Raw genomic sequence first — 26,100 nt, 5'->3', positions numbered from 1 at the left:
TTCAGAGCATTTCGTGCTGTGGTTTGTGTGTATTTGCCAAATGACAGTCTAAAGAGTTTACCAATTACTAATGGCATCCTTGAAATACCATTGCATTAATCTGTTCCCATGTGAAGCCCGCTGTCTGATTGTGGAGCATGGGCCTCTGTATTGGCATGAATTATATATTGCTGCACGGCCACAGAGCGGCGCAGTGGTAGAGTTTCTGCCTTACAGCGCCAGAGACCAAGGTTCGATCCTGACGACGGGTGCTGTCTATACTGAGTTTGTGCATTCTCCCCGTGACTTGCGTGGGTTTTCTCCGGTTTCCTCCCACACGCCAAAGACGTACAGGTTTGTCGGTTAATTGGCTCGGTTAAATTGCCCCTAGTGTTTGTAGGATGGTGTTAGTGTGCGGGGATTGCTGGTCGGTGCAGACTCGGTGGGCCAAAGGGGCTGTTTCTGAGCTGTATCTCTCAACTAAAAACTAAATTAAGCCACCTTCGGGAACGAGCCTGAAGAAGGGTCCTGACCTGAAATGTCACTTATCCACATTCACCTGAGATGCTGCCTGACCCGCTGAGTTACTACTCCAGCACTCTGTGTCTTCCCATAAGCATGAGCCACAGTCTTGGGGGTAAAGTTTACATGGCTAACTCTCCTGATCTTTGTCTCCACAGATGGATGACGAAGATTCCATCATACCGCACAAACTACAAGCAGCACTGGAGCTGATCTTGGAGCAGAGAAGTGAAATGCTTGCTACAGAGGAGGGAGAGGGTGGTGGTGAGTACAATGAGTAGACTCCGTCATATGTTGCTTGCTTTGCCGATGGCTGATGAAGATCAGGGGCTTAATGATCACGTTGAGTTTGTCGTCATATCCACACGGTAGGGTGAGGTTACAGGCACACGGAAAATCTGGCTCGATTCAATTTAACAGGCACTCAAACCACACAAACACACGGGTGGCACGGTGGCGCAGCGGTAGAGTTGCTGCTTTACAGGCCCAGAGACCCGGTTTCAATCATAACCACGGGTGCGGTCTGCGTGGAGTTTGTACGTTCTCCCTGTGACCCTGTGGGATTTCTCTGGGTTCTCCCACACTCCAAAAGATGTACAGATTTGTAGGTTAATTGGCTTCTGTGAATTGTAAATGGTCTCTAGTGTGTAGGATAGTGCTAGTGTACAGGGTGTAGGATAGTGCTGGTGTACAGGGTGTAGGATAGTGCTGGTGTACAGGGTGTAGGATAGTGCTGGTGTACAGGGTGTAGGATAGTGCTAGTGTACAGGGTGTAGGATAGTGCTAGTGTACAGGGTGATCGCTGGTCAACGCGGACTCGGGAAGCCGTAGGGCCTGTAAGTCTGAAGTCTAAAGACACTGTGGAATCCCCGGAGAGGCAAAATACTCGGGAACCCCAAAAGAAATTCTTGCAGGCATCTTGGGTGACCAAAATCTGTTTGGGAAATTGTGTAAAATATATGTAAATATAAATATGTGTAAATTGTTGTACTTTCTACAGTAGTGCCTGCTCATCCTGTCTCTTCCCAGCTGAACTATCCTACCAACAACTAGAGAACAGTCCTGAGCCACTATCTACCTCATTGGAGACCCTTGGATTATCTTTGATCACGCATTACTAGATTTTATCTTGTACTAAACGTTATTCCCTTTATCCTGTATCTGTGCACTTTTTGTATCAAAAAATAATTTATTTAAATACCAACAAGATACAAAAACCCCAAAAAAAACAAAACCATGGTGACACACCCACCACCATATTACAAAATCAACAAACCATTCAGATATTAAATTACAATCAACTATGTTACAAATAATACCACCCTCTCTGACACCACCCGGGCGCTGGCGTAATCCCGGTAAAGGGGCAAGCATATAACCATATAACCATATAACAATTACAGCACGGAAACAGGCCATCTCGACCCTTCTAGTCCGTGCCGAACACGTATTCTCCCCTAGTCCCATATACCTGCGCTCAGACCATAACCCTCCATTCCTTTCCCGTCCATATAACTATCCAATTTATTTTTAAATGATAAAATACGAACCTGCCTCCACCACCTTCACTGGAAGCTCATTCCACACAGCCACCACTCTCTGAGTAAAGAAGTTCCCCCTCATGTTACCCCTCAATCAAACATCCCCACCTGGATTTAATTACATTTCCAAACCCCGCCCCTCCCGCCATGGAGGTGGCCTCGCTGTTATTTTTAACCAGAATTTCCGTATCACTGAACTCACCTTCCCCCCAGTAGCATCATTTGAATTCCTCGCCTTCAAAGCCCTTTCCTCCATGACAGTCATCCTCATTTACCGGCCACCTAAACCAAACCCCTCCTTCCTATCTGACTTCACTGAACTCCTCACACTTGCCTCATCCCTCTCCTCACGTCTGCTGCTACTTGGTGACTTAAATATTCACATGGACTCCCCCACCTGCAAGCTCGCATCTGAATTCGCCTTTTTACTGGACAACTTCTCTCTCTCTCAGCACGTCACCTTTCCCACCCATGACAAAGGTCACATCCTTGATCTGGTCTGCTCCATAAATCAACCGGTACTCGACCTCCATCCTTGCCTCTTCCCCCTCTCTGATCATAAGCTTATACGGTTCACCATCCCTTCTCCGACACCTCGCCCCCGCTTCCTCCGAGAAATCACCTTCCGGAATCTAAAATCCATTGATCCCCACCATCTCTCTGACCTGCTCTCCGCCACTCTCCCACTGGACTCAACCCCCATCTCACCTGATGATCTCACAAACCATCTCAACTCCACCTTGTCTACCTCCCTCAACACTCTGGCCCCCCTCAAAACAAGAACCGTAACTTTCAACACATCCTCACCCTGGTACACACCTGCACTTCGTAAACTGAAACAGACTGGTCGCCAACTCGAACGACTAATAAAGAAATCATCTCTCACAGTCCACCTTGAAGCTTACAAACTCCACCTCACTGACTACAAAGATGCCCTCATTGCTGCAAAATCTGCCTACCTCTCCTCCATATTCACCGATCCCTGCCTAAACCACAGAACCCTCTTCTCCACAGTGGGCAACCTCCTCAAGCCTCGAGCCAACACTCTCCCTACCTCTACTCCGGTTCTCTGCAACTCATTCCTCCACTTTTTCGCTGATAAAATCAGCACCATCTATCAATCTTTATCCCCTGTACCCAACTCCCCAGCATCTACTCCACCACCTACCACGGCCCCTCCTTTCAACATCTCCACTGACCTCCTTACCCCTCCTCCACACTGCTTCCTCTCCCAGTTTGACCTGGTCACCCCTATTGAAATCTCCAAACTCATCAGCTCTTTCAAACCCACCACCTGCTCCCTCGACCCTCTCCCCACTCCCCTGTTGAAGTCCTGCCTCCCCGTACTCTGCCCCTACCTCACTAATCTCTTCAACTCCTCATTGTCCCAAGGAATTGTCCCCTCCGCTTTCAAAACTGCTGCCGTTACACCAATCCTAAAGAAACCTGGTCTTGATCCCTCCTCTCTCATTAACTACCGCCCAATCTCAAACCTCCCCTTCCTTTCAAAACCCTGGAGCGTATCGTTGCGTCGCAACTTCATTCCCACCTCCTTGCGTATAACCTACTTGAACCCCTCCAATCTGGCTTTCGCCCCCTCCATAGCACAGAAACTGCTCTCCTCAAAGTCCTCAACGACCTCCTCACCTCTGCTGACACTGGTTCCCTCAACATCCTCATCCTCCTCGACCTGAGCGCAGCCTTCGATACAGTGAACCATAACATCCTGCTCACCAGACTCAAGGACCTCGGCATTGAAGGCTCTGCACTCAGCTGGCTCCGTTCCTACCTTTCCAACAGATCCCACTTCATCTCTCTCCACAACCACACCTCTGCTACAGCCGCAGTCACTCAAGGCGTTCCCCAAGGCTCCATACTCGGCCCCCTCCTCTTCATCATCTACATCCTCCCCCTTGGTCAGATACTCCGCCACTTCAATCTGAACTTCCACTGTTACGCTGATGACACCCAGATTTACCTTGGCACCAAATCCCCACACAACCCCCCCCTCTCCCATATCAACTCCTGTTTGTCAGCTATAAAAACCTGGATGCAACATAATTTCCTCAAACTCAACAGCGATAAGACAGAATTCCTCCTCATAGGCTCCAAAGCCACACTCAGCAAAATCAATAACCCCACTCTCACCATCGACGGCACCACTGTCTCCCCATCTCCCCAGGCCCGCAACCTTGGCGTGATCTTTGATTCCACCCTCTCCCTTGAGCCTCACATCCGCCATGTCATTAAAACCTCCTTCTTTCATCTCCACAACATCGCCAAACTCAGACCCTCTCTCACTCCGCCTGCTGCTGAAAGACTCATCCATGCCTTCATCTCCTCCCGACTGGACTATTGCAACTCACTTCTCCTTGGCATCAGCTCCACCTACATCAACCGACTCCAACTGGTCCAGAACGCAGCCGCCCGACTCATCACCCACACCAAATCCTGGCATCACATCACTCCAGTCCTCAAAAAACTTCACTGGCTTCCCATCTCCCACCGGATCACCTACAAAATCCTGGTCCTCACCTACAAAGCCCTCCACCATCTGGCCCCCACATATCTCATTGACCTCCTCTCCCCCTACCAACCCTCACGGTCCCTCAGATCCACATCAGCCGGTCTCCTCTCCACCCACAAGTCCAACCTCCGCAGTTTTGGGGACAGAGCCTTCTCCAGGGCAGCTCCCAGGCTCTGGAACTCCCTCCCCCAACTGATCCGCAATTCCGTGTCCCTCCCCATCTTCCAGCCCCGCCTCAAGACCCATCTCTTCACCTCTGCCTATCCTTAGCCCCACGTCCCCGTCCCTTTTCATCTGTGCTTAATTGCCTCATGCTGCGTTTTGTATTGAATTCTGTCTTTACTTTGTGTACTAGTCATGTCTCTACTATTTATTTCATTCCCCTTACATGTTTTTCCTATACATGCTCAATTTTTGTAAGGTGTCCTTGAGACTCTTGAAAGGCGCCCATAAATAAAATGTATTATTATTATTAATATTAAACTTCTGTCCCTTAATTCTCAAGTCATGTCCCCTTGTTTGAATCTTCCCTACTCTCAGTGGGAAAAGCTTATCCACGTCAACTCTGTCTATCCCTCTCATCATTTTAAAGACCTCTATCAAGTCCCCCCCTTAACCTTCTGCGCTCCAAAGAATAAAGCCCTAACTTGTTCAACCTTTCTCTGTAACTTAGTTGCTGAAACCCAGGCAACATTCTAATAAATCTCCTCTGTACTCTCTGTATTTTGTTGACATCCTTCCTATAATTAGGCGACCATCTGGCTCGGGCAAAGCCCTCTTCCGCCTGGCGCTGTGACTCGCGGATGGCCAGCTTGGCCAGGCCTATCTGTACACTGTGGATGGCTCGGTTGTAATCATGTATAGTCTTTCCGCTGACTGGATAGCACGCAACAAAAGTTTTTCACCGTACCTCGGGACGCGGGACATTGAACTAAACTCAATCTGTCTTTCCCCAGCCCAGTACACTCTCAGCACACTGGTATCGGAAGCATGTGTCAGGTTCTTTGTGGAGATCGCAGGTCACTACTCCCTCCACATGTCGGTCAACGAGAAAGGCGAGCGGTGCTTCCAGAGGGAGGCCTTTCGCAAGTCCCACACCTCCAAGAGCATCCGACAGTTCTTGGAGCTCTTCATGGAGACACAGATGTTCGCTGGCTTCGTGCAGGACCGAGAACTACGGAAAAGCGGCGTCAAAGGTTAGTGCTGCTGCCCCCGCTTACCCGAGACAGCACGGTGGTGCAGCGGTAGAGTTGCCACCTCACCGTGCCAGAAACCGAACTACAGGTGCTGTCCGTATGGAGTTTGTCCTGAATGGGTGATGTTTTGGGTCGAGACCCTTCAGATTGAGAATCGGGGGAGAGGGAAACTAGAGATATGGAAGAGTACAATGTTACTGCAGCTCCTTGAAGGCTGAGCAAAATCAACGGTTCCACAATCATGATAATCCACCCCATTGTGTTTGTTGATTTGACCAACCATTGTTCGCTGAGTACTTGCTAGGGTTTGCCATTGGGCTGGCGGCTTTAGAATGGTTTTTTTCTCTGCGGTTTTGTGCCTCTATTCTTAAATCTTGTTTTCTGAACTTATTCCTCTTTTCACTTCTTCCAAATAAAATTGTGTCCGGAAGTCCTGCCCTTGGGAAAAGCCAATTTCTGTTCATTTACACCACAACAGACAATAAACTGACATTGGGTGCCATCTATGTGGAGTTTGCACGTTCTCCCTATGATCGCTTGGGTTTCCTCTGGGTGTTCCGGTTTCCTCCCACATCCCAAAGACGTGCAGGTTTGTATGTTAATTGGTTTCTGTAAATTGCCCCAAATGTGTAGGGAGCGGCTGAGAAAACGGGATAACATAGAAATAGTGTAGGTACACAAAATTGCTGGGGAAACTCAGCGGGTGCAGCAGCATCTATGGAGCGAAGGAAATAGGCGACGTTTCGGGCCGAAACCCTTCTTCAGACTGATGGTGATAGAAATAGTGAAAACGGGTGATCGATGGTGGGCGTGGACTCGGTGGGCCATGCTATATCTCTAAACTAAACTGAACACACTGTAGTGTGTTGGAAGGAGATGCAGGTGCTGGTTTGTACCAGAGATAGACACAAAGTGCTGGAATAACTCAGTGGGTCAGGCAGCGTCTCTGGAGAAAAGGAATAGGGAATGTTTCAGGTTGGAACCCTTGGAACCATTCTTCAGTCTTGACGTTTTGTGTCAGAAACGTTGTGTGTTCTGACCCAAAACATCACCTATTCTTTTTCTCCATCGATGTTGCCTGACTCGCTGAGTTACTCCAGCACTTTGTCTAAACCAAACATAGCCCCTAGTAAGGTCTACACTGGCGTTTGTTCCAGTGTTTCATAACATAATCCACTACTTCCTCTTAAGGCCTGCAGTTGACGACATTTGTACCCCTTGCCTGGTCAATTTTTTAATCCTAACCCATGCTTAATGCCATTTTTAATAGCCCCATCCCAAATTATGAGTTTGTGTAAAACAAAGAGCTGCAATTTTGTATAATTTCTGTACAATGTTATCAGTAACAATAGCATCTTCCCTCAAGCACAATTACACATGCTATCATGGTAACACTGTTTATGTAGTTCATTTCCTTTGGCTTGATCTTGTGGTTTTCGACCAATTTATTCCTTCTGTGAGAAGACTATCAGCTGGTGTAATGTTGGTCGCTCCATTAATCTATATAGCAGCAGATGTTGAGGGGGTGTAATCGATGCTCTTCGCACTGAAGCAGTTTAGTTTAGCTTGGTTTAGAGATACAGCATGGAAACAAGCCCTTCAGACCTACATAGTCCATACCGACCATTGATCATTCATATACTTGTTCTATGTTAGATCACTTTTGCATCCTACACACTAGGGGCAAATTACAGAAGCCAATTAACCTACAAACATGCATGTGTTTGTAAAGTGGAAGGGAAATGGGACACTTGAAGACCTACGTGGGGTGTCACAGGGAGAGCACACAAACTCCGCACAGACAGCAGCCGAGGGGAGGATCGAGTCCGGGTCTGTGGCGCTGTGAGACAGCAGCTCTACCCACTGTGCCGCCCAACAAGTTGATGTGGGGCTGCTTCTGACTGTGGCCCTTGGGTATATTTGGTCTGGCTGGTTGAAGCCAGGCTCTCTTGTGACTTGTTACATGAGCAAGAGTGGTCACACGTAGACAGGAAGAGACCAAATCATCGATCAAATCAGCCCCACAGTCATCAGCAGCAACAACAATTGCATGTCGCATGTTGCAGCCCTATGTACAACTTTCATTTTGTGCGACCCATTTTAAGATGGGGTGAAAATAAGTTCCATTACAACCGGGCTTCTCATTAGATTGTCAGTTATCTGAACATTTGGAGTTTCATTGGTCTGAAGAAAGGTCTTGACCCGAAACATCACCCATTCCTTCTTTCCAGAGATGCTGCCTGCCCCGCTGAGTTACTCCAGCTTTTCGTGTCCTATCATATCATAGATGCGACCAGCGATCCCCGCACACTAACATTATCCTACACACAATGGGGACAATTTACTATTTTACTAAAACCAATTTACTAAAAATACACCTGTATGTCTTTGGAGTGTGGGAAGATTCCGGAGCATCCGGGGAAAACCCATACGGTCACGGGAAAAACATACAAACTCCGTACAGACAGCACCCGACGTCAGGATCGAACCCGGGTCTCTGGCGCTGTAAGATTGCAACTCTACCGCTCGGCCATGGTGCTGCCCTGCTGCAAGACCAGCTGCATGCTGCCAATGCTGAAAGTTGATGCTCCATTCCCAATGCCTGTTTTATATTTATTCCGTTATGCTGCTTCTCAAATGTTATGTTTAGTTCATAATGCCTGGTATTGGAAAGTGCTTTTTATTATAAAATGGAACAGCTACCTTGGTAAGGCCACCAACATAATCGAGGACCAGTGACGTCGCCCCTCGTCCCCGTTCCCCCAACCCGCATCCCCGTCACTTCCTCTTCTCCTCTCTCCCAACAGGCAAGAGGTTCAGAAGTGAGAAAACGCACACCTCCAGATTCAGGGACAGTTTATTCCCAGCTGTTATCAGTTATCTGACCAACCAGAGAGTAACCCTGACTTCCCATCTACCTCATTGGAGACCTTTGAACTCTCTTTAATCGGGCTTTATCTTGCGCTAAATGTTGTACCCATTATCCTTTATCTGTGCACCGTAGATGGATTGATGTGTTCATGTATAGTATTTGACTGGATACAAAAGCTTTTTTCTGTAGCTTGTGACGATATGTGACAATGATAAACTAAACCAAACTAAAGAGATTAACGCTGCACAAAATGGTGATGGAGAGAGATTCATGGATTCATTTTATAAGAGCAGAATTGGACCATTCTGCCCATCAAGCCTATCCACCATTCAAGGGGATTTATCTATCCCCCTCAACCCCATTCTCCTCCCTTCTCCCCACAATCCCTGACACCCTTACTAATTAAGAATCTGTCAATCTCCGCCTTAAAAATATCCATTGACTTGGCCTCCAAGTCAATGAATTTGACAGATTCATCACCCTCTGACTAAAGAAGTTCCTCCTCATCCCAGTAAAGACCCACACCGCCATCGTAACCAGGCTCTGTGCTGCACTGGTGCTGTGCAGGTTTGTCCATTGAACAGGGAGGTCCTGTCGGGGGGGGGGGGGAGGTTTGAGTGATGAATGGACCAATAGGACAGATTAAAGAACCAACTCCAAAAGTCTACCCTTCTCCTCATACAGTGGTGTAATTAACAATGCCCCCCCCCACCCCCCCTCCCCCCCCCCGCATCACATCCTAAATCACGCCCTGAGAGAAAGGTTCTGTTTGTAAATGGATGAAGCCGAGATATTTATTGACCAGTGATATCCGGCTGTTCCCAATGTAGGTCTCTTTGAGGTCCGAGCTGCGGAATATCTGGAGACCATCCCCGAAACTGGACCAAGCAGCGTCAACAAGTTCCTCAAAGGCCTTGGTGAGTATTGATGAGTCTAAAGTCCTCCTTCCACCAGCGTCCGTGGTCAGTTGCTCGGCCCGGCAACCGACTCCTCTTCCTTGTGGAGACTCGAGAAGCTGCAGATGCTGGAATCTCGAGCTAAAATCAAAGTGCCCGGGGAACTCAGCAGGTCGGGCAGCATCTGTGGAGGAAATGGACGGGCGACGTTTTGGGTCGGGAATCTTCTGCAGATCTATAGATGTGTTCTGAACTGAAACACCTGTCCATTCCCTCTACTGATGTTGCCCGACCTGCAGAGATCCTCCAGAATTGTGTGCTCTGCTCTTTCTTTTCATGATTTTAAATATAGGTTACCGTATATAGTAAAAACCCTCTTTCAATACCCTGAGAATTATTACCCTGTGATAATCATCTTGTGTGGTGGCTCCTGCATTTCACCAGCCACCTCATAGAGTTATAGCATCATACAGTGTGGAAACAGGCCCTTCACCCCAACTTGCCCACACCGACCAACATGTCCCATCTACACTTGTCCCGCCTGCCTGCATTTGGCCCATCTAAACCTGCCCTATCCACTTATTTCCAGACATCATGGATCGTTATGCTAGAAAATGGGCTAGACTTTGGTGTTATTATGTTTGGTTTAATTTGGAGATACAAGCATGGAAACGGGCCCTTCAGCCCACTGAGTCCACGCCCACCATTAACCACGAGTTCAATGTTATCCTACCTTTGCATCCACTCCCTACACACAGATGCCAATTAACCTACAAGCCGTCACCACGTCTTTGGGGTGTGGGAGGAAACCGGAGCACCCGGAGGGAACCCACATGATCACAGGGAGAACGTGCAAACTCCACACAGACAGTATCGGTGGTCAGGATGTATGGATGTATGAATGTATAATGCCACAGCTCTGCTGGGTTCTATTGGGGTGGGGGTGGGGGTGGGGGGGGAGTGTACCATGCATGTATAACTTGTGACTTCATTACCCTACTGACTATTGAACCTATTTTTTCCCTCTCACCAACAGGGAATAAGATGAAATTTCTTACCAAGAAATGACAACCAGATTTGGGGATGCCAAGACTTTGCCACGGGAGTCCATAATGAAGCATCTTCTAACCAGGCAGTATAAGTGCCCCGGAAACATTCCCTCCAGAATTTGCCTTTGCTGGTCATCGGACAGGCTGGAGTGACCTTGGCTCGTGCAGTTTGCCCCAATGCCCGTGTCTGTGTGCATGTTTTGCTGCACTCGCTTTGGAAGGATTATCCTGGCAAGTCACTGGATTTTCCTTACGATGAGGAATGGCAGCCCGCCTTAAAACAGCACGCCCGTTTTCGGGCCCACAACACAATGGAAGGAATCGGAAGAGGTTCCGATCGGATGCAAGATAGATGTGAATGGAAGAGATCGCTGGATCATGCTCGGTGATCTACGCACAAAGAGATGTCCCTGCTAAACAAGTGTCCAATTCACATTGCTCTGCCGTTCTATCTAACTCCACACCACACGCAAAAGAGCTGTTCTTAATGTGACTTTCACTATTTGAATGTGTTCTCAGGATGTGGTTACCCCCCCTTGAAGTAATTGGTATCTTAAACTTACTTGCACAGATTTGACACAAAATGGCACATCAAAGTGGCCATATTTTAGATGAGAGTATCGGGGAAAGTATGTGGCACTCTTACCCCCACACCACCCCTCCCCTCTGCCATCAATGTCCGAGTGTGGATTCACTCATACTGGTGCACTCACAGTGTCCCACACTCTGGAAGCTGGTGGTTCATTTTATCACTGGGATCGGAACTCGAATCGGCCTCGAATTTGGTGGTGGACGGGTAGACGAAGGGGGATTGGTGATTGTTAGCAGCCAGCCGAGGGCCAAATCAGGACCCCTGCATCTCACACTGGCTCCAGAGTCAACCAAGACAAAAAAAATGTGATAGATATTTGTGAGTCGCTGTGGGTGTCATGATGGGGGAGGGGAGGGGAGGGGATTAAAAGGAATTTTCCCTTTAAATATCCAGATTGTTTCGAGCGGAATATCTTGGATTTGGAAAATGTTAATGTATGTAAAGGAAAGTTATGGTTGGATTACAGGCTGGAGTTCTCATTCACGTCGGTGTACTACACAACATTCTATTGTGTTATATCATCTCAAAACTGTATGGAACATCACCCTCTCCTGAACAGGCACAAGTATGTCCTACTGCTACTTGCCCTCAGCCGCACCAACCCTCTTAATTTGTCAGGTTACCCTTCTGGGAGGACACAAAGTGCTGGGGTCCCTCGGCAGCTCGGGTAGCATCGCTGTGGAACATGGACAGGTGACGTTTCAAGTCTGGATCCTTCTTTGTTAAAGAAGGAACTGCAGATGCTGGAAAAATCGAAGGTACACAAAAATGCTGGAGAAACTCAGCGGGTGCAGCAGCATCTATGGAGCGAAGGAGCATCTCCTTCGCTCCATAGATGCTGCTGCACCCGCTGAGTTTCTCCAGCATTTTTGTGTACCCTGGATCCTTCTTTAGCCCCCGATAGGTCACCTATCCATGTTCTCCAGAGATGCTGCCTGAACCACTGAGGGACTCCAGCACTTTGTGTCCCTTATTGTAAATCAGCACCAATAGTTACCTTTGTGGAACCCTGGATTTAATTAAGACACAAGAGACTGCATGTGTAGGAAGGAACTGCAGATGCTGCATTATACCAAAGATAGACACAAAATGCTGGAATAACTCAGCAGGTCAGGCAGCATCGCTGGAGAAAAAAGGTGATGTATGGTTCTGACCCGAAACGTCACCTCTTTTTCTCCAGAGATGCTGCCTGACCCGCTGAGTTACTCCAGCGTTTTGTGTCTATCACAAGAAAATGTAGTCCAATCTAACCAGGCTGTCTTGTATTCCTACACTCACCCAGGCTCTCCCTCAGCCACATCTTCCTTGCCTTTCCTCCCCTCGTTAGAATGTGATCCAAAATGGGAGATCTCACAGTGGGGAAGTGACTGAAGCCACTTGGACAAATGTCAAACTGGGAAGCAAGGGCTGGGTGAAGTTCAGGCTCAAAGCAAGCAAGCTTCCACTGAGATATCAGCATAATAGAGGCTTCCTGCGTTCATGTAGTTTGTAGAGTGCCAGAGTTGTTAAGGTGGGAACTTCCTGTATCCAGTGGATGTGAGGATTCTGTGAACACTTCACAAATGTAATTCATCTCATCGGCTGTGATTCCAGCAATGCTCAGTGTGAACGTGGCCTGTGGTCTCTCAGCCCTGGTACACTCAGTAAGATTCATCTTCAGCAGAATGTCGATGGGTTTTATTAATGTTTCTGAGCTGGCAATTTTCACTCCTGGTAATGCACACATCCATACTAATCGGACTGAAACACTCACACCGTTTACCTGATACAGTCCGTGAGAGATTAATTCATCCATGGGAACCAGGATAGAGAATTACTAAATGGCAAAAGATCTTGCTCAGCAGTAGGAGAAAGACCTTTGAGCTTACAAGCATCCAACAGTCCTGGTCCCATACTTCCTCGAAACATCGAGTGTTACAGCCACACAGGGCCTGGCCAAAGGCAGATGTTGCATTACTGAGCTCTGGGCCCAGACAATGGCTCTTGTTTTCTCGGTTCCGAAACCGTTCAATGTCCACTTCTCTGCCCTCGTTCAGTCGGAATAGGCATGTGCCATTCCCCAAAGGTCTGGGTGCACTCAGCGGTTCTGGCAACAGCTGTGGAAAGAGAAAGTTAACTTTTGAGGTCAAACTGTTCCGGAAAGGAAAACAAAAATGGTTTCAGTCTTGAGACGGCAACTCTCTCTCCACAGATGCTGCCAGGTCTCCTGAGTGTTTCCTGCAGTTAGTGTTTTCATTCCAGGTCGCCATTCGTTGGAATAGCCAAAGAATGTACATCAAAAACACTACAGTAGACGGGGAGAGAATTCTCGTTCCTCACTGGTACGGCATGCTATCTTTCTGTTTGTACCTGCATAAGGCTTGGTCTATTTTAGCCAGTTGTCCCGGGTCAGACCTGTACCTGCGGGCAGGTGTGTCTATCTCCCTGGGACCTGATTTGCACAAACCGTTCTCCTGACTTTCCCCGTCGTCTGCCAATGAATTGGACATAACGTACGGGGAAAGATTTCACAGACTATTTCATTGGACGTAAAGCGCTTTGGGTATTCTGAGGTGGCGTTGTACAGATTATTTTGTAAAAACCTTTGTACAAATCTTTTGTTACACAGAGGGTTGATTGGACACTTTGCCAACTCCCTCCCTCCCTCTCTCCGGTCAATCCATGTTCTGAGCCTTTTATAGAGCTCTCAGGACCAAGCCAGGAGCAACAAGGTCCTGAACTATTGTCACTCCAAACTACACCGGAGGATGGTGTGTATCTTTGGAGAACTGCAGTGAGAATTTGTTGTAGTAAACCCAATTGTCAGAAGACAGTGACACCAGTAAGGTCTGGTGCGGTACCACGTAAGAATGGTGTGTCGTAGCATTAAACCCTTGCAATGTGATCCATTGGCGCTGCAGGGCTATCCGTGTATCTAGGAAACATAACTGCAACAGATATTTGTTTACATGTGAATTGTAAAATAAACATTTTGAACCAACTTTCTGTCACATCTCCTCTTCTATTAGTATTGTCGATGCACATGGGTGTGCAGGGGATGGAGGGATATGTTTTGTTGTTATTGTCACGTGTATCGAGGTACAGTGAAAAGCTTTTTGTTGCGTACTATCCAGATCCATATCGGCCGCCTCACCTGGCCTAGGCGCCACATTTTTGGGGGAACTTCCGGGGGGTATTTCAAGGTCAAACTCGTCATTTTGTCCGGATTAAAGGGGACCACCAGTTACTGAAAAATCAGTGGTGGACTGTACATGCATAGAAAAAGTTTAGAGGGATGTGGGCCAAACATAGGAAGGTGGGACTAGTGTAGATGGTGCATTTTGGTTGGCTTAAGCAAGTTGGGTGGAAGGGCATGTATGACTCTATAAATATGTATTTCATAGTCCCGCTTTGGTACTTGTGACAATTAAACACTCTTGATTATTAAGTAGGGAAGTCTGCAACGTTCCCAGATCATTGGCAAGATGCTGGACCTGAGACTTAGGTTGGTTGTTTTTGGAGGTAGAGGTCAGAGTGGGTCTGAGGGTCACGTGATGGGTGACTGAAGGACCACTGACCGAGCGGAGGTGCTCGCCAATCAGCGTTAGACATCGATGGACGGGACCGAGTGGTTGCGAGATGTGGAGGTGAAGTTCCACGGCATCCTGAAGGAATGCTTGTCCCTGGATAACAGGAAGGGGGAAAAAGAGGTACAAGGACAGGTGTTGTATCTCGCCTGGCAAGATAGGAAATGTGGGAAGGGAGAAGAAACAATCTGGGAGCCATGGAAGGAACGACTGAGGAAGGGGGAGAGGGAGATGTATCTACTGGGCAGAAACCTTAGACGGTGCCAGAAATCCCAGTGGATGATCTGTCGAGTGGGGAGGCTGGTAACGTTGAATCCACCGGTGGTGTAGCTGGTAGAGCTGCTGCCTCACAGCGCCAGAGACCCAGGTATAACCCTGATCCCGGCTGCTGTCTGTGTGGAGTTTGTACGCTCTCCGTGTGACCACGTGAGATTTCCCCGGGTTCTCCGGTTTCCTCCCACACTCCAAAGACGTACAGGTTTGTAGGTTAATTGGCTTCAGTCAAGATTGTAAATTGTCCCTAGTGTGTAAGATAGTGTGGTGTATGGGATTGCTTGTCGGCATGGACAAGGTGGGCCGAAGGGCCTGTTTCCATGCTGTATCTCGAAACTAAACTAAACATTCTACCCCTGTGACCTTGTAGGTTTCCTCCAGGTGCTCCGGTTTCCACCCACATCCCGAAGTCGTGCAAATTTGTAGGTTAATTTGCCTCTAAATCCCCACTAAATGTGTGGGGAGTGGATGAGATTGAACTGGTGTGATTAGGTGATCGATGGTCGGGATGGACTCTGTCAGTGTTTCCCTGCTGTGTCTTTAAACGTCGACCAGAATGATTCTCACCTTTGACCTGGGAGGGTGAGAGTTGAAGCTTGGAAATAAGAATTTTGTTGCCCTAGCTGGGACATATGGCAATAAAACACTCTTGACTCTTGAGATCTCGTTGAGAGTCCCGTCAACTATTAGTGAAGGGAAAATGGAAAACTTCTCAAAGATAAAGGTGCGGAGAGTCTCGCCATGGGAGCCGACAGGATGGGAGCGAGAATGGAATAGGGGGGAGGTGGGAAGAAGCGTAGTGGAGATGACTATGACAATGGGTATTTTTAAAACAGAGATTGATAGGTTCTTGATTAGGAAGAGCGACAAAGGTTATGGGGAAGGCAGGAGAATGGGGTTGAGAGGGGATATAGATATTTATTTATTTATATGGATGTTGTCACACATGCAATTAAACATTACAGAGTGAAATTCATTTTGCATATAATGCTGGAGCTGCCATGTTTGGGGACATTTCATCTGGTTCAAAGTCCTGGCCTGGCGTAGCCACTGTGTCCTCTGTCGCTGCTCCACTGCTGAAGGCCGTGTCTGGTCCACGCGCTTGGCCTCTTGGAGCGGTGGTGGGTCCTGTCGATCCCCAGGCTGTTGCAGGGCCTCCAGCGGCCCACTCCCCCGTTGAGGCAGTGCACTGCCTCCCACAGCCGGTTCCCCTTACTGGCACTCCTTCCCATTCGAGGCGGTGAAGCTGGGCCTCCTGGTGGGTCCCCAGTCCATGGGGTAGGTCCTCAATCTGCGGTGGGCGAGCTTGGGCCTATAGGCAGGGCCGCTGATCGGGATAGGGATTGGCCATGATTGAATGGCGGAGTAGACAATGGACCAAATGGCCTAATTCTGCTCCTATGTCTTATGGTCGTACATTGTTCCAACAATACTCAATGAAAGCCCAAGGAACAATGGCAGCCTGCGTGTGTTGGAGCCAACAAGTCTCTGCCGCCTTGTTCCAGCATCTTAAATCTGGTCAGACCACAAAATGTATTTAAATTCATTACATTAAATCAATGTATTTCGTTCAGACTTCGGTCTGAATGACAATAAAGGAAACCCTGTAACCCTGTAATGTCAACACTTTTCAGTAACCAAGGAACAATAATAAATTGCTTATGATTTGTGGTGCACAAGCACACAACATCCAGTTGCTTTAAGACACAAGGAACTGCAGATGCTGGGATACAAAAAAAAAGAAACAAAGTGCTGGAGTAACTGAACAGGTCAAGGGAGAAGAGTCGAGAGTGTTTTATTGGCAGATAGAGCAACAAAATTCTTACTTGCAGCAGCACTATAGCATCTCTGCTATTTTGGGTCGGGGCCCTTCCTCAGTTTGAAGAAGGGTATCGCCTTGAAACATCACCTAAGGTTCAAAGGTCAGTTTATTGTCACGTGCACCAGTTAAGGTACAGTGAAACTCGAATTACCATACAGCTATACTAAAAAAAAAAAGCAACAAGATACACAACTACATAAAAGTTAACATAAACATCCACCACAGCGGATTCCCCACATTCCTCACTGTGATGGAAGGCAATAAAGTCTTATATTCTTCCTCTTTATTCTCCCGCGGTCAGGGCAGTCGAACCATCCGCTGCCGGCGATCGAAGCTCCCGCGTTGGGGCGATCAAAGCTCCTGCGGCTTGGAGCTCCCGAAGTCGGTCTCCAGCAGATGCCGCCAGCTCCTCAATGTTAGGCCGCAGTGCGGATGGAGATGCGATACGGAAAAAAATCTAATCTCCGTCGAAGTAAGAGATTAAAAAAAGTTCCCCCCTCCCCCACATAAAACAAGCTAAAGAACACTAAAACATACATTTAACACACATAGTAAAAAACAACAAAGAACAAAGGGACGAGACAGGCTATTGGCGAGGCAGCTATGTTCCCTAAATAGCTAATAAAAGTAACATCCATTCTATGGAAAAATGATTGTATGATCGTGAACAGTTGGGGAGTTACTGTATTCTTAAGCCAATATAAAATTGCACAATGCATAAAAAAAATTACTTGCTAACAATTCTCCCCTCTGGTTCAATGAGTTTGTATATTTGATAACTGCGCCCTGCAGACGTGGAACCTCCCAATGGTCATTTTCTACTGCTATTTGTTACCACTTTTTCGTGGATACCTGGTGTTTACGCTGCCAACCACTGCTTCCTTATCTTGGCATCACTCTCACAAAGCTGGTCTATTTCTGCAATTATTCTACAACAGGCAAATTAAAGGAGGTTTTTTTTCTGTCATTCATCAGCCATGAAGCAAGTCCACAGAGTTGATTTGTAGCTGGGTATTGAATCTGTTCACTGCTAATAAATGGATCAAAATAATTTACAATGCATTGATAGCTATTGCTTTTCAATGTCTGAGGCTGTATAACAAACTACTTACGATCTGTGCTCATTGTGATTTTTAAAATCTATATGGCACAGTTGATAGCCTTTGAGAAGGTGATAGTTTGCAGTCCCGTGCCAAACATGCTGTTGCTGGCATTGAGGAATTAGTAATATTTGGTAGGGTTACTTGAGGTACTTTTACCTTTGCCCTTATAGATGGTCGAGGTTGTGTGTTTGAGAGAACATCGATTCGGATGGGGCAAATGGCCTGTTTTCATGCTGTATCAATAAAACTTCCTTAAAAATGCCTATAACATGTAAAGGAAGAATAGATACAAAGTGCTGGTGCTCAGCGGATCAGGCAGCATCTCTGGAGAAAATGAATAGGTGACGTTTCGGGTCGAGACCCTTCTTCACCCCACCGAACTTATCTCAGAAAACCACTTTGGATAGAGGGGTAGCACAGTGGTGGAGCGGTAGGGTTGCTGCCTTACAGCACTAGAGACCCGGGTTCAATCCTGACTTCAGGTGCCGTATGTACAGAGTTTGTATGTGGGTCTAAACCTGCGTGGGTTTTCTCCGGGTTTTCCGGTTACCTCCCTCACTCCAAAGATACACTGGCTTGTATTTCATCAATGCTGGTTAATTGGCTTTGGTAAAATTGTAAATTGTGCCTAGTGTGTGTAGGATAGCATTAGTGGGCGGGGATTGCCGATTGGCCTGGACTTGATGGGCCGAAGGGCCTGTTTCCACACTATCTCTAAACTAAACGTTGATTCTATCTTGTCTCCGCTGTACAGTTTCTTCTAACTTGTATCCACTGACTGGTTGGCATGTGTTGGTACACATGGCAATAAACTCAACTCAACTCAAAGCTGGAAGAGAGGAGGGAGTGGACAAAGCCTGGCAGGTAATATGCCGACACAGGTGAGGAGAATAGTTTGAGAAGCAGATGGATGGACACAGGTCGGAGATGAAACGACTGAAGGTGTGTGATAAAAGGATGGAAGAGTTGTGAATTGTGAAGCTGGATGAAGGATGCCTGGCGGTTATCTCCCAATCTCCAGATCATCAAAAGCAGGCGCTAGATTCAATTGCTTGTTTGTAACTAACTTGGAATTATCTCAACAAAATAAAATGTTAATCAGTTTTCAAAGACTGGTGGTCTTTAAGAAGTTTTGCGTTGTACATATGTTCTGGATTACACGCGCAAACACTGGAGGCAGACAGAGTCTGCGATGTTCCTTGGATTCAATCAGCCGTGTCCTGTGGCACACACTAATCTCGCCTGACAAAGGAAGTTTTGCTGAAAGTCAGAGGAAGACAGTCGCGGTGCATTTCCCCGGTTCTCTGTGGAAAATATGCCTCACAGAAACAGTCAGGGTCCATTTGGGAATACTGCCTTTAGGAAAACTCGGGAAGTTCCCAATGGTCCATGTGAGCGGGTCGGGTGCACAACATTGTGGTCCTGGCTCTTCACCAAACCCTTTCATCCACGTGATGCCCCAGGAACTGTGCCCCCTTGTGGAGGGGCAGCGTGGAAACGGGCCCATCGGCCCACCAAGTCTGTGCCGACCAGCAATCCCTGTGGACTAATTCCATCTTACATACTAAGGGCAATTTACAGAAGGCAATTAACCTACAAACCTGCACGTTTTGGGGATGTGGGAAGAAACCGGAGCACCTGGAGGAAACCCACGCAGCCACAGGGAGGAACGTACAAACTACGCACATACCAGCACCCGTAGTCAGGATCAATCCCGGGTCTCTGGTGCTGTGAGAATTCTCGCCGGTGAATTATAAAATGGTTTTCAAAGTCTGTAGTAGAGAAGAAAAAACCCCCTCAAATGTTACAGAACATAGAACAGTTCAGCCCACAATGTTTGTGTCGATCATGATGCCAAGTAAAACTGATCTGATTTGCCTGTGCAAGATCCAGACCCCTTTATTTCCTACGCTTCAATGTGTTTATCTAAATGCTTCTTCAACACTACTGTTGTATTTGCCTCATTCACCATCCCTGGCAATGTGTTCCACACCCTCACCATTCTCCATCTCTATTAAACATTCCCACTCTCACCTTAGAGCTACGCCCCCTAGTGTTGGGCATTTCCACCTTGGGGGGGTGGGGGGGAAAGGTTCTGACTGTCTACCCCATCAACACCCCTCATCATTTTGTATACTTCTATCATGTCTCCCTTCAACCACCAATGATCCAGAGAAAACAATCCAAGTTTGTCCATCCTCTCCCTGCAGTTGAAATCTTCTAATGTATGAGGTGTGAACCTCCTCTACACCCTCTCCTCTACATGTTCCCTGTAATGGGGCTACCAGGACTGCCTGCAATACTCCAAATAGGGGCAGCACAGTGGCGCAGCGGTAGAGTTGCTGCCCGACAGCATCAGAGACCACGGATGTTGTCTGTACAGAGTTTGCACGTTCTCCCTGTGACCACGGGGGTTTTCTCCGGGTGCTCCGGTTTCCTCCCACATTCCAAATGCATTGGATAGAACTAGTGTATGGGTGATCTCTAGTCAGTACAGACTCAGTGGGCCAAAAGGCCTGTTTTCACGCTGTATCTCTAAACAAAATTAATACAATACAATACAATTTATTTGTGTCATTTGAACCTCATTGAGGTTCAAACGAAATATGGTTTCTGCAGTCACACACACAAGAAAAAGAACCAAGACACAACACAATTTACACAAACATCCATCACAGTGAATCTCCTCCTCACTGTGATGGAGGCAAAGTCTTATCTCTCCCCTGCACTCCTCGTTCTCCTCCCGATGTCACAGTCAAAGCCGGAATGTCAATCAGGAATGATTGAACAAGTTGGAGCTACTTTGGAAAATCTTATTCATGAACTGATTGAGGTGTTCAAAGGTGGTTATTGGGGTAGATGGAGAGCTTTTTTGCACAGAAGAAATGGGAACTAAGGACATGAACAGAACGTATTCGCCAGGGAGATTCTGAAGAAAATCCTCTGGCAGAGGGAGTGGTACGTATATTGGGTTCTGCCATCATGTGGAATAGTTCAGCATTAACGTATGCAACAGGAAGCCAGATAAGGGAGGAAACTGTCCAAGGAAATGCTGACCATGTTCGCTTCCTTCCAATATTGAGTGTTCCTTTCAATATTTCCAGCAGGCTGTCAACAGGCTGTTGTCAGGCTGGAAAGAGTGCACAGTCTGACGGACATCTCGTCTGCTGGGAGGTCAACAAGACCAAAGAGAGTCTTTCACTGAGTTCTTGAACGTCCAGCGGCACCTGATGCCCGTCTCCAAATGTGTCCCTGTGAACAGTCCATAAATCAGAGAGTCCCCTGTTACGGAGGTGATCGGGATAAACCGTGACAAGGACACTTGCTTCATTCTCCAGTCTCTCTTCGCAAATCCACACTCTGCGATGGGCAACCATCTCCTTCCCACCCTGCCCCCTGTAAAGACTCCATCCCCTACTCCCAATTCCTCCGCCTACGCCGCATCTGTTCCCAGGATGAGTCATTCCACACCAGGGCATCGGAAATGTCCTCGTTCTTCAGGGAACGGGGATTCCCCTCCGCCACCATAGATGAGGCTCACACCAGGGTCTCATCCATACCCCGTAACACTGCTCTCTCTCCCCATCCCCGCACTCGCAACAAGGGCAGAGTCCCTCTGGTCCTCACCTTTCACCCCACTAGCCGCCAAATACAACACATAATCCTCCGTCATTTCCGCCACCTCCAACGTGACCCCACCACTCGCCACATCTTCCCATCTCCCCCCATGTCTGCCTTCTGCAAAGACCGCTCCCTCCGCAACTCCCTCGTCAATTCTTCCCTTCCCTCCCGGACCACCCCCTCCCCGGGCACTTTCCGTTGCAACTGCAAGAAATGCAACACCTGTCCCTTCACCTCCCCCCTCGACTCCATTCAAGGACCCAAGCAGTCGTTCCAGGTGCGACAAAGGTTCACCTGTATCTCCTCCAACCTCATCTACTGCATCCGCTGCTCTAGATGTCAGCTGATTTACATCGGGGAGACCAAGCGTAGGTTGGGCGATCGTTTTGCCGAACACCTCCGCTCAGTCCGCAAAAACCTACCTGAACTCCCGGTGGCTCAGCACTTCAACTCCCTCTCCCATTCCCAATCCGACCTCTCTGTCCTGGGTCTCCTCCATTGCCAGAGTGAGCAACAGCGGAAATTGGAGGAACAGCACCTCATATTCCGTCTGGGGACCTTGCGTCCTTATGGCATTAACATTGAATTCTCCCAATTTTGCTAGCCCTTGCTGTCTCCTCCCCTTCCTTAACCCTCTAGCTGTCCCCTCCCACCCTCCCATCCGCCCGCCCTCGGGCTCCTCCCCTTTTCCTTCTTTCTCCCCCCCCCCATCAGTCTGAAGAAGGGTTTCGGCCCGAAACGTCGCCTATTTCCTTCGCTCCATAGATGCTGCTGCACCCGCTGAGTTTCCCCAGCAATTTTGTGTACCTTCGATATTCCAGCATCTGCAGTTCCCTTTTGAACACTACTCTCCATAGCTGCTGTCTCCAAGGCAGCGTGCGCTGGCAGTAAGATTCCGACACTCCATGTGAGTTTACATCACGGATTGCCAAACAGGAAACAGTAGATAGTTGTAGGAATAGGCCATTCGAGCTAGCACCGCCATTCAATATGATCATGGCTGATCATCCTAAATCATTACCTCGTTCTTGACTTCTCCCCATATCCCTTGATTCCGTCAGCCCTAACAGCTGTATCTAAGAGGACCCTAATGCCCCTGTCCCACTTAGGAAACCTGAACAGAAACCTTTGGAGACTTTGCGCCCCACCCAAGGTTTCCGTGCGGTTCCTTGAGGTTTTTGTCAGTCTCCCTACCTGCTTCCACTACCTGCAACCTCCGGCAACCACCTGCAACCTCCGGGAGCCGCACGGAAACCTTGGGTGGGGCGCAAAGTCTCCAGAGGTTTCCGCTCAGGCTTCCTAAGTGGGACAGGGGCATAACTCACCACACTGGAAGATGACAGGGGATACCCCCACTTTAAGGGTTATGTACTGCCAAGCTGAGACTCTTTGCCTGCAGTCAAACTCCTCAACACTGAAGCAAGAAATCCATAAGGTCAATGATGAGATGGCAGCAGTGTCTGAGTTAAGGTTTATTATGGTCATGTATATCAAGGTACAATGAAAGGATTTGTTTTGCACGCTATCAGATCAGATAAAACTATACATACATCCAATCAGGTCAAACTCCAGTCAACAGGCAGAGCGAATGGAAAGATACAGAGCGCAGAATATGTTTCTCAGCATTGTAACACAACCGCACCAGAGACAAAGTCCAATGTCCCACTGGGATAGTGGAGAATTGGACTGTACCCTAGCTTATGGAAGACCCTTCAGTAGCCTGATACCTGTGGGAATGAAGCTGTTCCTGAGCCTGCAGGTGCACTCATTCAAGATTCTGTACCATGCAGTTTATTAGGAAATCTGGTAAATGCAATAGAATGCAAGATCCATTTGGTATGTATTCGGAGCAAGTGTGTAAGAAAACTGCAGATGCTGGTTTACCCCAATTTTTTACATATACCTAGTGTGGGATAGTGTTAATGTGCGGGGATCGCTGGTCGGTGCGGACTCAGTGGGCCGAAGGGACTGTTTCCGTGTTGTTTCCCTAAACTAAACTATGATAGACCGGATGGATGCATTGTTCAAGGCAAACAATCTTGTAGAAGGTGTAACTGTAAATGGCGAAGAATAAATTGCAGCGGTTCTTGAGCGACAGGAATCCCTACCTTGGGTGGAAGTAAGTAGAGACACTTTGTGACAAATGTCAACCTGTCAGATGCAGTGGCAAGGAAACTGAAGTCACACTTCACCCCAGCACTTCATCAGAATCCTCCAGTCTGGTTCATAAAATCAATTGCAATCAGTGACCATGCAGTGAAACAGAGAGAGACTGTACGAGAGATGGCCATGTTAGAACATAAAGCGCTGGAGGACGTGTATGCAATGGATGGAGGAAAAGCACCCAGACAGTTGCATGATTGGGATGGAGTGGTATTGTGGGAGCAGGGTGAGGAAAGAGCTCAGCTGCTGCTTAATATGGATGTACAAGTCACACCTAGATATGATGCTCACAAAGATCTTATCTTCACGCAGACAGGATGGATCTGATAACATTTCTGCTATGTCCCAGGTAGGGGAGCTTTGAATAAGAACTGACTATAAGATGTAGGAAGGAACTGCAGATGCTGGTTTACACCGAAGGTAGACGCAAAATGCTGGAGTAACTCAGTGGGTTGGGCAGCTTCTCTGGAGAACATGGATAGGTGACATTTCGGATTGGGACCCTTCCTCAGCCACTTGAGTCGTCTTAAGCCTGAAGAAGGGTCCCAACCCGGAATGCCACCCATGTTCTCTAGAGATGATGCCTATCCTGCTGAGTTACTCCAGCACTTTGTGTCCTTTTTTGTAAACCAGCATCTGCAGTCCTTGTTCCTCCGTGTCACAACATTCCTGGTCTGAGCTCTGGGGGACAGGTTAGTGTATGTGTTGGCTGAAGAGAGATAACAGGCTCAGCAGTTGGTGCCAGTTACAGCACCAGAGAACTGGGTTCAATCCTGACTACAGCAGCTGTCAGTGTGGAGTTTGTACGTTCTCCCCGTGATCTGCGTGGGATTTCTCAATTGGTAAATTGGCCTCTGTAAATTGTCCCTAGTGTATATGAAAGAGCTAATGTATGGGTGGCTGGTGAGGGCCCATTTCCACCCTGTATCCCTAAACTAAACTCTTCAGTGCAAGAAGAAACTGCAGATGCTGTTTTACACTGAAGATGGACGCTAAATGTTGGAGTAACTCAGCGGGTCAGGCAGCTTCTCTGGAGAAAACAAATAGGTGACGTTTTGAGTTGAGACCCTTCACCATACTGAACTCTTGGCAAGTATGTTTGTTGCTGTATGGACAGGCCAGTGAATAATGTGAGTGCTTAGGTCCTGTTATGGCATGGGTGTGATGTTACTTGAGCAGCAGGAGCAGTGCTGACTGAGTGTGCAGGAAGGCAGGGAGAGACAGAATCTGTGACAAGTGGCCAGGCGGCAACAAACACTCAGGCCGCAGGGTGAGAGCTCCTGACATCGGTCCCAGGGAAGTCTTGGTGCGTCCACACACAGCAATCTGCTGCTAAAGCTGCAGCTCGACAGAAAAGCTTGCATCATTTCCAAATACAGCAAATAACAACAGTGAAAGTTTGCAGTTGCTTGCAGGGGAAGAAACACTGGAAATCTCAGGGGAATGCCACAAGTGTGAATGGTAAATAGTATTTACCTCAGGGATTTACGTCACGGGCGGCACAGTGGCGCATAGGTAGAGTTGCTGCCTTACCGCGCCAGAGATTCAAGTACAATCCTGACTATGGGTGCTGTCTGAATGGAGTTTGTGTGTTCCCCCTGTGACCACGTGGGTTTTCTCCGGGTGCACTGGTTTCCTCACACATTCCAAAGGCGTGCAGGGTTGTAGATTACTTGGCTCTGGTAAGTTGTAAAGTTGTCCCTAGAGTGTGTAGGCCAGTGTACAGGGTGATCGTTGGTCGGCGCGTACTCGGTGGGTCGAAGGGCGTGTTTCCGCACTGCATCGCTAAAGTCTAAAGAACTGCAGATGCTGAAAACCTGAGCACAAGACAAAGTGCTGGAGTAACTCAGTGGGTCAGGCAGCAATCTGTGCAAGGAATGGATAGACAACGTTTCTGGTCCTGACCCCTTGGAATTGATGGCGCCATTGCACGGTCCCAAGAGAAGACGGAGCTGTCCAAGCGATGAGTCTCCAGGATGTGGTCAGCCGCTGTCACACGCACAGTGAGATGAGAAACACAGTATGCGCGAGACAGAGACTGACTTGGATCCTGGACTATCTCAGCCCTCGGCTGTTCGCCAGTCTGACGGGAAGACAGAGTTTCCTGTGTGGAGCCAGTATTACTTCCAACCTGCACTTACAGAACGTATTGTTATCCACGCGGCATGCAAACGGTTTCAGTGGCGCTCATCCCCATCAATCCCTTTGCCAGAAGACAGGTCAACCGATCTTGCCATACTCTGGCTGTTGAAATGTCACAACGAGCCACCTTAAATACACATGTTTAAGAAGGAACCGCAGATGCTGGAAAATCAAAGGTAGACAAAAATGCTGGAGAAACTCAGCGGGTGAGGCAGCATCTATGGAGCGAAGGAAAT

At 47.9% G+C, this 26,100-nt stretch overlaps 1 protein-coding gene and 1 long non-coding RNA gene across 3 annotated transcripts in view; one reads left to right on the top strand and one right to left on the bottom strand.

Moving 5' to 3' along the window:
• Window positions 1-11,945, top strand: part of dennd2c (DENN domain containing 2C) — a 109,525-nt gene extending 97,580 nt beyond the window's left edge. For both annotated transcript variants that reach the window (XM_033042764.1, XM_033042765.1), the window contains exons 17-20: window positions 660-765; window positions 5,526-5,765; window positions 9,468-9,554; window positions 10,570-11,945. In XM_033042764.1, the coding sequence (XP_032898655.1) occupies window positions 660-765; window positions 5,526-5,765; window positions 9,468-9,554; window positions 10,570-10,601 (465 nt within the window). In that variant the 3' untranslated portion in view covers window positions 10,602-11,945. The remainder of the gene's footprint in view (window positions 1-659; window positions 766-5,525; window positions 5,766-9,467; window positions 9,555-10,569) is intronic.
• LOC116986941 lies at window positions 3,450-19,464 on the bottom strand. Its single transcript, XR_004415600.1, has 3 exons — window positions 19,002-19,464; window positions 14,166-14,167; window positions 3,450-3,461 (listed from the first exon to the last, which is right to left on the bottom strand). It is a non-coding gene; the product is annotated as an uncharacterized LOC116986941 (long non-coding RNA).
• Window positions 19,465-26,100: the final 6,636 nt, after the last annotated feature.

Source organism: Amblyraja radiata, chromosome 24 (genome assembly GCF_010909765.2).
Source record: "Amblyraja radiata isolate CabotCenter1 chromosome 24, sAmbRad1.1.pri, whole genome shotgun sequence".
In the NCBI taxonomy this organism is placed as follows: domain Eukaryota; kingdom Metazoa; phylum Chordata; class Chondrichthyes; order Rajiformes; family Rajidae; genus Amblyraja; species Amblyraja radiata.
This window is presented reverse-complemented; position numbering and strand designations above follow the sequence as displayed.